This window comes from Lissotriton helveticus, chromosome 6 (genome assembly GCF_964261635.1).
Source record: "Lissotriton helveticus chromosome 6, aLisHel1.1, whole genome shotgun sequence".
Taxonomy (NCBI): Eukaryota; Metazoa; Chordata; class Amphibia; order Caudata; family Salamandridae; genus Lissotriton; species Lissotriton helveticus.
The window spans coordinates 830,065,943-830,081,244 of NC_136067.1; the positions used below are offsets into that span (position 1 = coordinate 830,065,943).

The 15,302-nt window shown below is 45.1% G+C and overlaps 1 protein-coding gene across 1 annotated transcript in view; it reads left to right on the forward strand.

Moving 5' to 3' along the window:
• PDSS2 (decaprenyl diphosphate synthase subunit 2) overlaps positions 1–15,302 on the forward strand; it is a 799,955-nt gene that overhangs the window by 520,703 nt on the left and 263,950 nt on the right. Inside the window, exon 4 of the mRNA XM_078648421.1 lies at positions 7,202–7,276. Within this exon, the coding sequence (XP_078504547.1) occupies positions 7,202–7,276 (75 nt within the window). The remainder of the gene's footprint in view (positions 1–7,201; positions 7,277–15,302) is intronic.

The window sequence follows — 15,302 nt, forward strand, 5'->3', positions numbered from 1 at the left end:
TATGCCCTGTTCATGACTGTCAATATACATCGCGAGCAGATGTGGGCCCATAGATTCTGTCACAAGTTTGTAGAGTTCCAATGGGATCCCGTTGGGTCCCAGTGCCTTACCGGACTGCAACGACTTAATAGCAGCGGTTATTTCTTCTACGGTCAAGTCAGCCTCCAGCTCTAATGTAGCATCTGGCTCGAGGCCCGGCATTTCTATGGTTCGCAAGAAGCACGCCGCGTCAGTCTCCGAAGCATTTGAGGAGAAAGTGTATACCATCCGAAAATGCTCCGCTAGGGTGTGCGCTATGGCGTCAGGGTCTGATACAACGTGGCCTTCCGTCGTCTGTAGGTGTGCTATCGTTCTGCTACCGCGCTCTCTCCTGTCCAGCCAGGCCAGCAATTTCCCGGCTTTATCGCCCACCTCATATATCCTGTGTCTAGTCGCCTCAACAGCCGTCTTTGTCTCTTGTCTAAGGTGTTCCCTATGCTGCTGTTGCCTTAGGTCGAGGGTGCGTGCGGTCTCGGGCGTGGGATCATTTGTATGTGCAGCATCCGCTGCTTGTAGTTCCCTTTCTAGATTTACTAGGTCTTGGTGCTTAAAGCGTTTGTAACCTGTGATGGAGGCTATAGCCTGACCCCTGAGCACCGTCTTGTAGGCCTCCCATAGGGTGGTCGGGGAGCTAACTGAGGCTACGTTCTCAGCAAATAAATATTTTGTGGTCTTACAAAGTTCTTTCCGCACCTGCGGGATCTGCAAATAACCTGGGTAAATAGGGTACATGCGCTTGCGGGAAGTGTGATGTGAAGTGTAAACTAACACCACTGGTGAATGGTCAGACACACCCCTGGGCCCAATAGTGACATCCTGTATATGTGGCATGCTAGATTGCAAGGCCAGGAAATAATATATCCTTGATAAACTGTTGTGTACCGTAGAATGGAAAGTATATTGCCTCGCTACTGGGTGCTTGTATCTCCATGAATCTATCAGGCCCAGCGCTTCTGTAAAACTCTGGAGGCGGGAAACCCCCGGTGTCAATGATCTCACAGGGTGTCGGTCCATGCTGGTATCTGCCGTTGCGTTAAAGTCTCCCCCAATTAGGAGGTCTCCCTCCGGGAGAGATAATAGAAACTCACTGAGGGCCGGGAGCGCCACAGTGTGGAGTGCAGGGGGAATATAGACCGACACCACATTTATGAGTCTGCCCTCCCATTGTCCATGTAGTGCTGCGAACCTCCCTTGATCGTCGTGTTGCGTGTGTAAAACCATAAATTGGGAGTTTTTTCACAGTCGGATACCTGTGCCCCGTGACCCAGTTGAGAACTCGGAGTGCACCACCATTTTGAACCCCCATCTATCCATCGCCTTGCATGCCGAACCGGTGAAGTGTGTCTCCTGCAGAAGCGCTAAAGTGGGAGCCTGACGCTCCAGGGATCGCAATACTAACCTCGCTTAATTTTGTCACATAATCCGTGTACATTCCATGTCAACAATGTATGCGGAACCACTGGTACCCTCGGGGTCTCTGCATCGGTGCTAGTGTGAGGTGTGCCTGTCTCCATTGGGGTCGCGGGATGCACTGGGGAATAGTGACCTCACCATGTCAGGTAGGGACCAATTGTGTTGCAGATGCCAAGCTGCCGTGTCATTTCCAATAACAATCAAAGCAAGGAAACAAAAAACAAGAGCTATCCAAACCCCGGATCCCCCCACCTCCCTGCCTCCCTGCCTGACGGACTTCCAACTGCCTGCCACCCCAACTCAGCAGAGTGCTCCATCCCAACCCAAAACATTGTACTTGCATGTAAGGGGTAAGAAGTCCAGGGGAGGGGAACCCTCCCTTTTCCGGCAGGGCCCGCCTCAGCTCAGTGTCCAGAGACGGCATAGATAAAGTTTCAGTGACAATTTAGAAGTCTTTGTTACAGGGCTTCGCCCACTGGACCGGTTCATCCATTGCCTAGGTCGTCCGCATCCACCCTCTGCGATAGGCCATCTGCTAGTTGAAAGAGTTCTTGACTGTATGCCTCGTCGTCCTCGGTCCGACGGCGTTGCTCTTTGTTTCCGCGACTGGTCCCGTTCGCCAACCGCCATCCCTCAAGCCAATCATATGTTTCTTCAGGTGTCTCAAAAAACCATGTTTTCCCCTCAGCCACGACCCACAGTTTAGCTGGAAATAGCATTAAATAGGGCACCTCTCGGGCTCTTAATTCCTTCTTCACCTCTATGAAGCTACGGCGGCGCTTCGAGACCGCTGCTGTATAGTCTGGGAAGAAGGAGATCGTGGAGTTGAGTACACGAATTTGCGGGGAGATGCGCGCCGTTTGGAGGATCACATTCCTATCACGGAAATTGAACAGGCGCGCGAGCACCGGTCTGGGGGGCGCCCCCGGCTTAGCCCTGCCGCCCGGCACCCTATGCGCCCGCTCCACTGAGAAGAAAGTGGACAGTCCCTTTGGCTGCAGCCTCGTTTTTATCAGTTCTTCCACGTACAAGTCCATTGCTTGCGCGCGCTCACTTTCCGGAATGCCCAGGATGCGTACGTTATTTCGGCGTGAGCGCCCTTCCTGGTCATCCAGTTTGTCGAACAACACTTTGTTTTCTGCCTCAAGGCGCGACACAGTTTTTTGTAGGGCTGCTGTGTCCGTGGTTAGAGTCTTCGTCGTCTTTTCCACCTCTGTGACTGGTAGTAAGTTTCTGAAAGTCTGCCCTAAGAAAAGACACACCGGTCGATATAGAACCCACCGTGGTTTGAACCTTGTTCAGCGCCGCCATGATGTCTTCTAGGGTCACCTTCGAGGGAGTATCTTTTTCTGTGGCACCTCCCGATGCTCCCTGCCCCTCCGGCAGCGGGGGGAAATCTTTTGCGTAGGCGTATTTATCCAGCCTCGCCTGGGCATTTTGGTTCCTCGGGCCTCTGCCCGACATGGCGGTGGTGCAGGATCAACCACACGGGTCCCCGAGGGTTATGGTGTTGCGCTAGGCCGGAGTCCCTCTGTAGGGCGGTGATTCACCCCTGGAGGAGCCCCGGGACACTGTGGTGGAAGTCCCGACCAGGGGTGGGGGGGAATAGGAGGCCTGGCGGGGAGCGGCTGATGAGTATTGGCAAAAAAGGAGGTATCCGAGGGTGTGGGCCGTTGTAGTCGGGCAAAGCGCCGCAAAATTCAGGGCAACTTCCGGAGACAGTTCGCCTCTCCCGGTGCAGAAATCGTCCCAGCCCGGCACCAGGTGGGGGGCGGGGCGGGGCCATAGGGGTGCACACCCCAGGTGTCTTCTACCGGCCTTGTTAGGCCACTGTACTGGCCAAGGTGATGAGGCCCTCGGATATGGCAGTCGATAGGCCTGGGGAGGCGCGGGGTCTCTGCCTTCAAAGACTGGGCAGCATGGTCTGGTCAGGGGAGGTCAGCAGATCTAAGAATCAGCCCCGTTGGTGTCCCGGCAATGATCCCCCTTGGTCCCGATGTTTTAGTCGGCGCCGCCGCTCATCTCCGCCGTCCGACCTGGAGGGGGCTGCGGCAGTCACCCGCGTCGGCCTCCCGTTCACCTGGCGCCGGCCCCCGTGGTGCGGGGAGTATTCGCAGGCTACACTGCTCCGCTAGTGTGCGCGCCGATATCCCGGCTCGGTCTGTGCCGGTTTGCGGTGGGTCTCCATCGCAGCGTCTCTCGGCCCATGCGCCCGGCCGGGCATGTCCATTAATTGAGGCCCCGGCTTTCGAGGAGTCAGAAGGCCGTCTTCACTCTGTTTCAGCAGACCCGGATTGCAACGTTGGATTTTGACCGAAGCAGCGGCAGCCGATGCCATTCGGTCACTGGCGTCCGCAGGGGTCCCCACGGCTCAACTACAAGTAGGATAGCTGGTCGGATTATGCCGGAAGGGTCCCACCTCGCCGGAGCCTCTTCAGCAAGCAGCCATCTTGCCGGCTGCTAGCCACGTCCCCCGTAGCTCATATTTTAAATTTCAATTGGGAAGATGTCATTGATAATCCCAGTCAGTGCATCATCCACATTGAAAGGTTCCAGCCAGTCGGGCTACAGCACAGATTCCATCCCCAGTGAGAATTCTTGGATTGTCCTCTCCCCTAGAATGCAGTGTGGAGCCTTTACATGTGAAAAAGTCCACATACACCATCCTTGGGCCTTTGACATTACCCTCGAGACTGGCTTCAGGAACAAAGAATAGAGGTGGAAGATGTTGGGCTGAGAGTACAGTCAGTGTTCAGCATCCATTCTCCATCTTGCAACCTATGTTATTAAAAAAATAAATTATTGTTGTGAATGGATATTAGACTTAAATTCTTGTTTGTCCAAGCAGACCTCAAATCCATCTATCCGAATGGTTGCAGAAACAGAGCCTTCTCACACTAATATCCATTAATGCAAGAAACTTTAACGCTGCTAACATCAAAATGTCATTCTCACTCCTAACCAATGCATGTTCAATTGCATTTCTGGCAGACAGTGGGCAGGTGTTAGAAGTGTAGACCAAGATAGGAGGATGCACTGAACTTTATTTAGGTAGTTAAATCATTTTAATGCTTCAGTCTGTCTAAATAGGCCTTTACTGTAATCTAAGCGTGAGGATATAAAAGCATTCAGGAGTTGAATCTTTTGACCAGGGCCAAAAAGTTGATGCACACGCCTCAGGGTGTGTAAGTTGAAAAGACAAGATTTCACCACCTTTGAGACCTTATCCACTAAAGTTGATGCTTCGTCGATTTTAGTCACAACTTCTTCACAACTTCACTGATAGACAGACAGAGTCCAATGAGAAAAAACAGGAAAAAAAGTTCAGAAGCTCAAGGGGTTTAGGAGAGCACACAATCTGAATCACCTTCAAGTTTAAGATGATCTGAGTGTCATTCACATAAAAAATAGCCCAAAACACTAAATTAGATGGTCCAGGGGAATAACGTAAAGCTTAAAAAGCAGTAAAGACACAATAGAGCCCTGATATACTGTACATGGCAAGGTCTTTCAGAGGACTGGAGAGGGTCTGAGTCATCCTAAACATTCTTGGAGTTAGAAAGTTGTTTGCAAACCAGAGTAAAGCCCATGCAGTGGTGTCATGTTCAATGGACTGGGTGAGAAGAGCAGCATGATTGACTAGGTCAACGGCTGCTGTTAAATCCAAAATGATCAACGCAGTAATAATGCCGGCATAAGCAGCATGGTCAAGCACTGAGACAATGGTAAGTTTACGGCTATAACATGCATGAAATCTCATCTCAGAGAAATATAAGAGTCTGTTACTGGCTGCAATGCTAGAAAGATTTTAATGTATTGCTTCTTCAATAACGTACCAAGAGAAAGCAATTGAGAGATGGGTCTGTAATTAGACAGGTCTCATGGTTCAAAGAAGGTTTATTTAATAGGGGATTTCAAATGCCCTTTTTTTTAAATATCTGGATCGCAGCCTTCACAGAGGGAGGAAATGATCCTAGCCTCGATCCAGCTTGCGTCTAGCATGAAGTACTCCATAGTACAGAGGAGAACCAGAAGGTTTACGCTGAGCTAACAACAGGCTAAATTCCTTGTCATTCAGAGTGGAAAATGCAAATGGAGTGGCATGATTAGAAAGAGGTATAGGAAAATCTGTGTATAGTTGGGGAGAGGGATCCAGAGAGGACTGAATATCATCAATTTTCTTTATGAAACCATCTGTAATCAAATTGTATTTTAGGTAAGAATTTATAGCCTCGTTCTGAGAAGATGGCTCATGGAGGCTTTTGATGATAGAAAAAATAGATTTTTCTGAGTTAGCTGAATTTGAATTACATCGTGTTAGAATAGAAAACAGAATTAGCTTTCTGGATAGGATGTTTGTAATCACGGCTCAGTTTACTCCGCTCACCCTTGGTACTAGATTTGTAGTCCTGAAGCCAGTGGCGTTCACTCACACGAAGCGACAACTTTAGAGCTTTTATCTCTAGTACATACCAGCCATTAGATGGAATCTTTTTCTTGGTTATCAGCCTAATTGGGGGATCAGCTGAAATAAGATGTCCGTGGAGGATTAAAGCAGAGTGTGGTATTGGAGCACCTGAACCGAAGAAAAAAGGGCTGCATCTGGTTTTGCAGGATCAAATGAAGTTATAAGGTTATTTAACTCCTCTCCCAACACCCTTTTCCAGTTTATTCGCTCCGTAAGGTAGCTCTCTAGGAGTTCGAGGCTCAGAACTTTTGAGTTCCCCAAGCCCAATTTGAGGACAGGATCAAACCATCTGTGCTTCAGAAGCATGCTAAAAACTAAGGGTCTGATTTAGAGTTAGACTGACTATTATTTACTATGTCAGGGCAATGGAGTAAAGTATACCCTAAGGGAGTGCCCACCTGTCAGATTTTGAAATGCCCGCCAGGCCAGTGGGCATCACTTGCATTCACAGGAACTATCATCTCTGTGGTTTCGATAGATGCACTGAAAGTTAGACTAACAGCTCAGTCAGAAAGATGGTGCCATGCGGCAAACTTTCAATTTCTTTTTTATTTTAAGAAGAAAATCTCTGAGCGGGATTTTCTTTTTGAAACTTAAAATAACAATGACTCCCTTGCTATGGGAGTTTTCTCCCATGGCGAGGTGTCATTTTACACTTGTCACTGTTCCTGGCGAAGAAGGACAGTGAAAACTGGCCATTTGTCAGACATTCTCAGTAGGGTGGACAGACAAATGGCCAAACCTCCCACTGTCCTTATTCTGCCCTTACACTGGCAGGCTGTCTGAGGCGTATGTTGGTGGTGGACGTGGAGTAGTCTCCTCCATCGACATATGAAGATCAACTTGACTCTAAATGAGGCAGACGGACCACTGATTTGACGGACATAGAGAACCCTCTACACTAAACTATAAATACGGCCTAAAGTTATTGAAACAGGCCTTTAAATACTTGATAGGTACCATGCCTCATATTCAGACAGACTCCTACTACCCTAGATTTAATTTGAGGTACCAAGCTGTGAAGTAGCTATGAGGTGATATGCAGTGCTATATGAAACTCATAACCAAATAAATGATAATAAAGTTTGATAGAGATGTGTTTATTAATATATGCACACATTAATATGTTTAGTCTTGGCAATATACACTTAATCAGCCACCTCCCACCTGTTCTTTCAGGAAACCACTGATCAGTTAATTGCGCCTCTTAATATTGAGCATTATGGTGCATACACACAATTTTGTGGGCATGGGTTTAATTTCTTTTCCTTTTTATTGCAGGTGGTGGAGCTTGTATCGAGTGCAATAGGTGATTTGGTGCAAGGCATATATTATGAAAACTCAAATTTATCAGAGGTAAGAAAATCTGAAATATGTTCGCTATGATATGCAAATATTTACAATTATATAAGTAATATAAAACCCTATAGCACAATGTAAAAGAACCACAAGGCTTTTTATGCATTCACTTTTCCATGTATCACTTTGAGAAACAGCTGTGCTGAATGTATGCTGCTGTTGACTTTCTAGGTGATAGCCTTTCTGGCAGGCTGACCAACCTAGAGGAGAGCAAAATGGTTGTTAATAACCTCACAGTGGCTTACTCCATGGATGCACAGGCTGAAATAAACGTGTGCCATCATGGTAGTGAAAAGATTGAAAGAGAGCATTTAGACATCATCATGGAATATAGAACAGGAGAATTAGGAACATTCTGGGCTGTGTATTTTTTTCAGTGCTGTCTTTTAGTTTTCTCCTGCTTAGGCATGAGCCCTGGTTTTTCCAACACTCCCCATGAAACATATGCTTAGTTCGGATGGTTATCCACATCTGGGGCCTGATTAAGAGTTTTGGGGGTGCGGGTACGGGCAGCACACCACCGCCACACTGCCGCCCTCCAGATTACATGTTTTTTGTAGTCTGGTGGGTGGAGGGTGTGGCGGTCCCACTGCAGGGCTGTGCAAAAGGCTCATTGTGATCCTGAAACAGCACCACCGCAGGACCCCCAGTGCACATTCCCGAACAGGGAGAAATGCACCATGTCATGCATTTCTTGCTGTGCAGGAGCTGAGGGTGCAAAAATACACGGGGCATTCATCCACCTGCACAGGGGCAAGAGAGGGCCCCTTTCTTTCCTGACCGCCAGCCTTTTCATGGAGGAAGAATCTCCATGACTCCGCTTGCTGTGAGGAAAGTCGTAATATGGTTGGTTGTGCCTCAAGACACGACCAAGCATATTTTGGCTCTCAGAACCGCTGCGACGCTGCCTGGGAACAGCGGTTCCCTGGTGGCTCCGGCAGTGGAATGGTAGTCCGACCGGCCAACTCGTAATGGGGGGAGGGGGGTTGTTGGACTGCTGGTGCAGAGGTGGCTGGGCCCCTGTGAATCTGGCGTTCCTTGAACCACCAGACTCGTAACTGGGCCCATATTGTGTTCCCCTGGCTAATGCTTTCCATACTTTCCATGCCTCATAAGCAGTTACCATGTATACTAAGTAAAACATAAGAACCTCCTTACCAGACAAAGGTTTAGCGGGACGGCCACAGCCCTGCTCACCTCAGGATTTATTCTTTTACACCCACTTTGAAGGCACCTGTCAAATCACCCAATCCCTAGAGAACACCAGTGCCAGCTCATTGCTTCTGTGATGCTTCTGTGATGCTCACACCACATACAATCTAATTTCGATTGTGAGTTTCCATTTCAGTTTAAGTTTCCATTCCTACAGATGATGCTACATATATCTTGTCTCGGATACGTCGGTGGACTGAATGCAGGGAAAGTGTAAAGACTGGGTTCTGCCAGATCCACTGTTCCTCATAAACTCAGCCGATGCCGACTCTACTAGCTGTAATGATACAGAGTTTTGATGTGGACACATGGGAAGGGAAACCGAGCTGGTAGAGTAGGGAAGGAGATCTGCAGTCAAATGCAAAAAACACATCAGAATGGACTTCACTCGCCATACTACATTCATCTTTCTCAAAATTACTGTTTTTCGACTATCGGTATTGGTCCCAAATCAAGAACAACTAGAATGGAACCAAGAAAATACAAATGCCATGAAAACTGCACATAGTCAGTGAAATTGTTTGATACATACTCTTGGTTATCTGTTACCTGGCCATCTCAACACCATACACCAAATAGAACTATATTCAGAGTATGATCTTTTCTTCTGCTGTTCCACAGTTCAAAACTGTCTCTTTGTTCAGTTCGAAAATTGGATATTTTCTCACAAATCAGTTGAAAGGATCACTGCAAATTTAATGGGGTTAACAACACAAAGGTTATCGACATGTTCAAAGGCAGATCTTCATAAAAATGGCTTGTTTTCAACACTTGTGCGGCACTGGACATGCCTCAGACAATCTTGAAATGGCCGTGTATGGAAAATGGGCAAATGCCACACAGGGGACAAATCAGTATTGGCGTCACACATGTGTGGACAGATTTAGAAAAATCTATTTGCTCAAAATAGAGATATTCTGTACAATAATGACCATTGGTACGTGACACAGAGAAAATTGTAAATGATGTACCCAACTATCGATGAGATGTGCTGGAAAGGATCCGGTCAAAATTTGGATAAAGTTCCTGCTTGGGCTTCTTTACACACCAGACTTATTGAAAATCAGTATTTCAAAAGGTGGTAGGCTGCTCCTGTGGAACCTCAGATTACTTTTTTGGGGTTGAGGACATTGGATTTAGAAAACATGACTAGCAATGATAGGATATTACTCACCCCCGTGTTACTTCCAATAAAACAGGAAATTGCAGGGCACTGGAAAATTGGCCACCCAGCCTACAGCAGGGGATTGTGCTGATAGACTATGGAACAGTAGTCACAATTCAAGACAATTTGAGGTGAGAGTTTATAGAGGATACATCGGCGGCCCCTCCGCAGTGGAGGAGGAGCGTCGCCCCACTGTTTGGCTCAGAGCCAGCAAGTGAAAAATAAAACGATGTTCTATCATTTGCCGACTCTGAGCCAGCGCATACATAGAGGGGCGGGGCGAGGCATGGGTGGGGGGAGGAGGAGTGCTAAATGCACTTCTAAGTGCTCATGTATGTTTGGTCAGCTGTCTCAGGCTGGCCAAACACACATGCGCATTTAGATTTCTCCACCCCGGCTGCACTGAGCAGCCGGGTTGGAGAAATCCCACAGACTCCCTGTCCTGAGCAGAAAGTCTTTTCAGCCCGCCCAGGCCAATCCCTGTGCTGCTCTCACAGCATGAGGGCAGTGCAGGGATTGCACAGGCAGTCTGTCCCAGTTGCTGCTGGGACCAGGAAGAGCACAGGAGTCGTGACGTGGGAGGCGGCTAGCAGCTTAAGGTAAGTTCTTTATTTTAATATTAATATTAACGCCCCCACCCCGCTCCCCCTCCCGCATTCCCTCTACCCTCCTGGCACTGAAGGCAGGAACTACATGGGCTACTGGGTGAAGAGACAATCAGTTTCTTGCAGAATACAAGAACTGAGGAGGTAGCTCTGATATGGTGGGGCAGTTCTTACCAGGCTTTATGCGCGAGGTAGGAAGGCAACAATGCCAGATTTGGTTCTGCGTCTCAGTGAATGTGTGCAAGACCAGCCAAGGTGATGTGTCTGATAGGTTTGTGAAGGTTTATACGGTTGTTGTTGTTGTTTTAAGTAGGCCCAATGTTTTGCAAGGCTTTGTATGTGTGCCTGAGCGGTTTTGGGAAGAGGTGTGGCGCCGCGGCCAGGGCGACTGACTCCGGAATCTGGGGATCACGGTTCGATCCCCAGCACCAGCAGCAGATTAGCCCAGCACCATGTGACTCTGGGCAATAGCTTGCTTAATGTTCCTGACTGCCCCCAGCGCCTAGAGACCCTTACGGGTGATTGTTCGCGCTTTACAAATGTGGATTATTATTATTATTATTTCTGCAATGGGATCCCCCGGACTACTTTAAGGAATGACTACTCTGCTACAAAATGCCACGAGTCCGTATTACGACCCTTTGTTGGTTTTGGAAGGAAGCCTGACTTCCTCTGGACTGTATACGAAGCTTCCCCCCATCAGTATAAGCGATCATGTGAAATGCAGATTTTTTTTGCATAAAATATCAATGGCTCTCCCACTTTGATTTTTCAGTTATGAAGGAGAGAGACGCAGATGAATGAATTGATTATGTTAGTGACATTACTGAGTTTTTTCTATTTGGTCTCTCTTCACCAATTACGATTTTTCTGTAAACTTCTTATAAAATGTGATTAAAAAGTGAATCTCAGTATATCAAACGAGAAGACAGTTGCTGGCCGCCTTTCGTTTGTTCCCCATCTTATTTTCAGCTTTCGAGGAGTTTCACAAAGACTATTCTTTATAACAACTGACATAATGAAATCAAACTTCAATCCTGGAAACTGTCTCTGAAAAACTAATTAAATATCACAAAAAAAGCTATATGCAAAGAGATCTCCCTGTGAAACCACACAATTAAAGCTTTCTTTTAATTTTGAATGCCTTATCATTCAATCAAGCACATTAATTGCATCAGTTCTTTCATAGACATTACCTGCTAATATAAATGGAAAGCAGTTGTTCCACATTTTATTCATTTGAAGATCAAATTCATTCAGATCGTCCCATGTTGTGAAACAAAGCGAGAGCACGCGCATGGAATAAATGACTCATTTTAATTCATCATCTGTATAAAGTGTGTATTAAGTGTCCTCTCATTAGAAGGGTTTAAAGAAAGACATAAAGCATTACCGCAGAACAGATAATTGCATCACATCTTCTAGTACAATCCACATTCATGGAAATATATATTTTATATAGTATGAAATGTGCAATTCGTTTTATTAAATGTAGAGTGGTTCGAATACCTGAAAATGACTATACTGTGGTGGGGATGGCATGATAAAATAGTGTGAGTTTAGTGGGAACTTTTGTTGTAGGGCTACTTTGTACTGGTGAGGCAAGCACATTTTTATCACAGTAGCACAAAGATGGCTTCCACTCGGATCCAGGTCTTGCTTCATTAGCCTTCCGTCACTATTTTACAACTTCTAGTGGTGGTCAAACTGGTACGCCTGTGGGCAAACATAAGAGTTGGCAAAGTTCACTTTGTGTTTGCAAGTGTGTTGCATTAGCCAAATGGAAATCAATAATGATGTATGGATGAGATACTTACATTTAGTCTTGGTGGAAAGAAGGACACCTTTCATTCCAGGGTTAATAAAATGAATACAATTGAGGTGGATACTAATTTACATCTATTGTGAGCGCCTAAAGACCAGACAGATGATAGAATGTGCTAATTGTACTTATAATTTTTATAGTTCTCATTAACCCTTGCTCATATAGTTCCCTGTTCTTTACCCTTCCAAGTCTGCCTTCTTTCTTCAAGGGGAGATCCAAGGAAAACAAAAACATACATTTTTCTTTACAGTGTCAGCTGGTGATCTTTGAAAGTGGTGGAAGTAATACTTGCTAGAAGTTCATCCGATTTTTTTCAATATTTGCCTTGAGAGTTACCCACATGTTAAGAATTAACTTTGCCAATGCCAGCATTTTGTTATGGGTACCCCCTTATACCAAGGATTACATACAATATTCCAGCTCCAGAATTTTACCATTAATATTGCTCAGATTATGGATGGGCCCATATGTCAGAAATGACCTCCAGTTTTTCAAAACCAGCTTTTTATAATGGTTTGCTTTCCAAAGCCTACCCCTCAGCCCCAATATGCCATGGCTGTCCTCGCTGAGGCAAAGAATTACCTTGAGTATTCTACCACCAGCTTTTTGCCAAAGGTGTTCCCTTAAGTCAAGTATTACTTCCAGTACTTCAGAGTCTGAATTTTGCCATGGATGTCCTCCCTCATGTCAAGAATGTCCTCCAGGGAGGAGCTACGCGCGGATCCAAGATGGACGCGTGAGCAGAGGGCTCCCGAGACCCCTTCCGCCACCCTCGTCTATCCTGACATTAATCCTGAATTGGTCGACGGGTATTTCTTGCTGATGCCCTGCTGATATTAAATCTCAACTAGTTGCGCACTGTTCACTGTGTGTTATCCAACACTCAAAATTATAATCAATATAAACACAAAAACAATGTGAAACTTCAGTTATTTTAATTCATAACCTGATGCTTCCATAATCATCATAATGTTATTACAAGGTGCAATTATAATTCAATTGAACACGTTATCTTGTGATTCTCAATTCTATACATGAAACATTTTTTGTTCTCATATTATCACGACGCAAAACATATAACACTTGATTTTCATGTCATGCCCAATGCATTTCGGCACAAAGGTGTGCCTTCATCAGGGGCTAATCTGTAATAAAAGTAGAAACAATGGAACAAGTGAGTGTGTTGTATCAATTGCATGTCATGGGGGTATGTATATACAAATAGAGTGTCAGCATACCTCTAGTGGAAGTAAGTCTCTCGAGTAAACTGTAAGAATAAAGTGACAAACCAAGTGAAAGCCAGCGGTAAATATGGATGAATCAAGTGAAAACCAACGACAAATATAAAAAAATGGAGCTGTGGTCCATCTAAAAAGGTAAATAAGCGACCGCTTACCTAGATATGTCTGAAATTTAATGCCCTGTAAATACAAGTAACAACCAGAACGTTTGTTTATGTACATTCACATAATGCTGGTAATATTGGTTACTCAGTGATGAAAAAACGTAAGGTCCTACCTGATCTGCGTAGACTATTCCAATCTAAAAAATATGATATGGTTTTAAATACTTGAAGAAACTCCAAATTACCGAAATCAATCCACCAAATCCAAAGTCACGTACCTTATAAGTGCTATTTTCTAACCTAAAACACAAAAACGAGTAATTTTTAAAAAAACAAGTGATTTCTGAACTGTACCTATCCTAAACCATTAAGGCTAGTGTAACCATAAATCACGCTCAAAAACGAGATGCCCATTTACCTGCATGAAGCGTCGCCAATACTTTAAACAGTAAATCACAGCCTCGTACTCCTGTTTACTTCAAGTAATCTTGAAACAAAACGTCTCACGCCATTACTAGGATATACCTTGTTAGTAACGTGTTTCCGTCATCAACACTAAGGGCGGACTAGGCAGCTAAGTATTCCAATCGTAAAGAGAACCTGGATCGCCATTTTGGAGAGGGGTTGAATGATTTCGCCATGAGATCCCCGCTAGAAAACCGCAGTATAATGTATAATGTTGTAAACATTGTCAAGATGTCACTTATTACTAACGCTGTACTCAATATTGTCCCGCAACGCTCCTGCGATATAGTCCGTTTTTAGTGTCGATGACGGAAATAAGTTTCCAACATGGTATATCGCAGGAGCGTTGCGGGACAATATTGAGTACAGCGTTAGTAATAAGTGACATCTTGACAATGTTTACAACATTATACATTATACTGCGGTTTTCTAGCGGGGATCTCATGGCGAAATCATTCAACCCCTCTCCAAAATGGCGATCCAGGTTCTCTTTACGATTGGAATACTTAGCTGCCTAGTCCGCCCTTAGTGTTGATGACGGAAACACGTTACTAACAAGGTATATCCTAGTAATGGCGTGAGACGTTTTGTTTCAAGATTACTTGAAGTAAACAGGAGTACGAGGCTGTGATTTACTGTTTAAAGTATTGGCGACGCTTCATGCAGGTAAATGGGCATCTCGTTTTTGAGCGTGATTTATGGTTACACTAGCCTTAATGGTTTAGGATAGGTACAGTTCAGAAATCACTCGTTTTTTAAAAAATTACTCGTTTTTGTGTTTTAGGTTAGAAAATAGCACTTATAAGGTACGTGACTTTGGATTTGGTGGATTGATTTCGGTAATTTGGAGTTTCTTCAAGTATTTAAAACCATATCATATTTTTTAGATTGGAATAGTCTACGCAGATCAGGTAGGACCTTACGTTTTTTCATCACTGAGTAACCAATCTTACCAGCATTATGTGAATGTACATGAACAAACGTTCTGGTTGTTACTTGTATTTACAGGGCATTAAATTTCAGACATATCTAGGTAAGCGGTCGCTTATTTACCTTTTTAGATGGACCACAGCTCCATTTTTTTATATTTGTCGTTGGTTTTCACTTGATTCACCCATATTTACCGCTGGCTTTCACTTGGTTTGTCACTTTATTCTTACAGTTTACTCGAGAGACTTACTTCCACTAGAGGTATGCTGACACTCTATTTGTATATACATACCCCCATGACATGCAATTGATACAACACACTCACTTGTTCCATTGTTTCTACTTTTATTACAGATTAGCCCCTGATGAAGGCACACCTTTGTGCCGAAATGCATTGGGCATGACATGAAAATCAAGTGTTATATGTTTTGCGTCGTGATAATATGAGAACAAAAAATGTTTCATGTATAGAATTG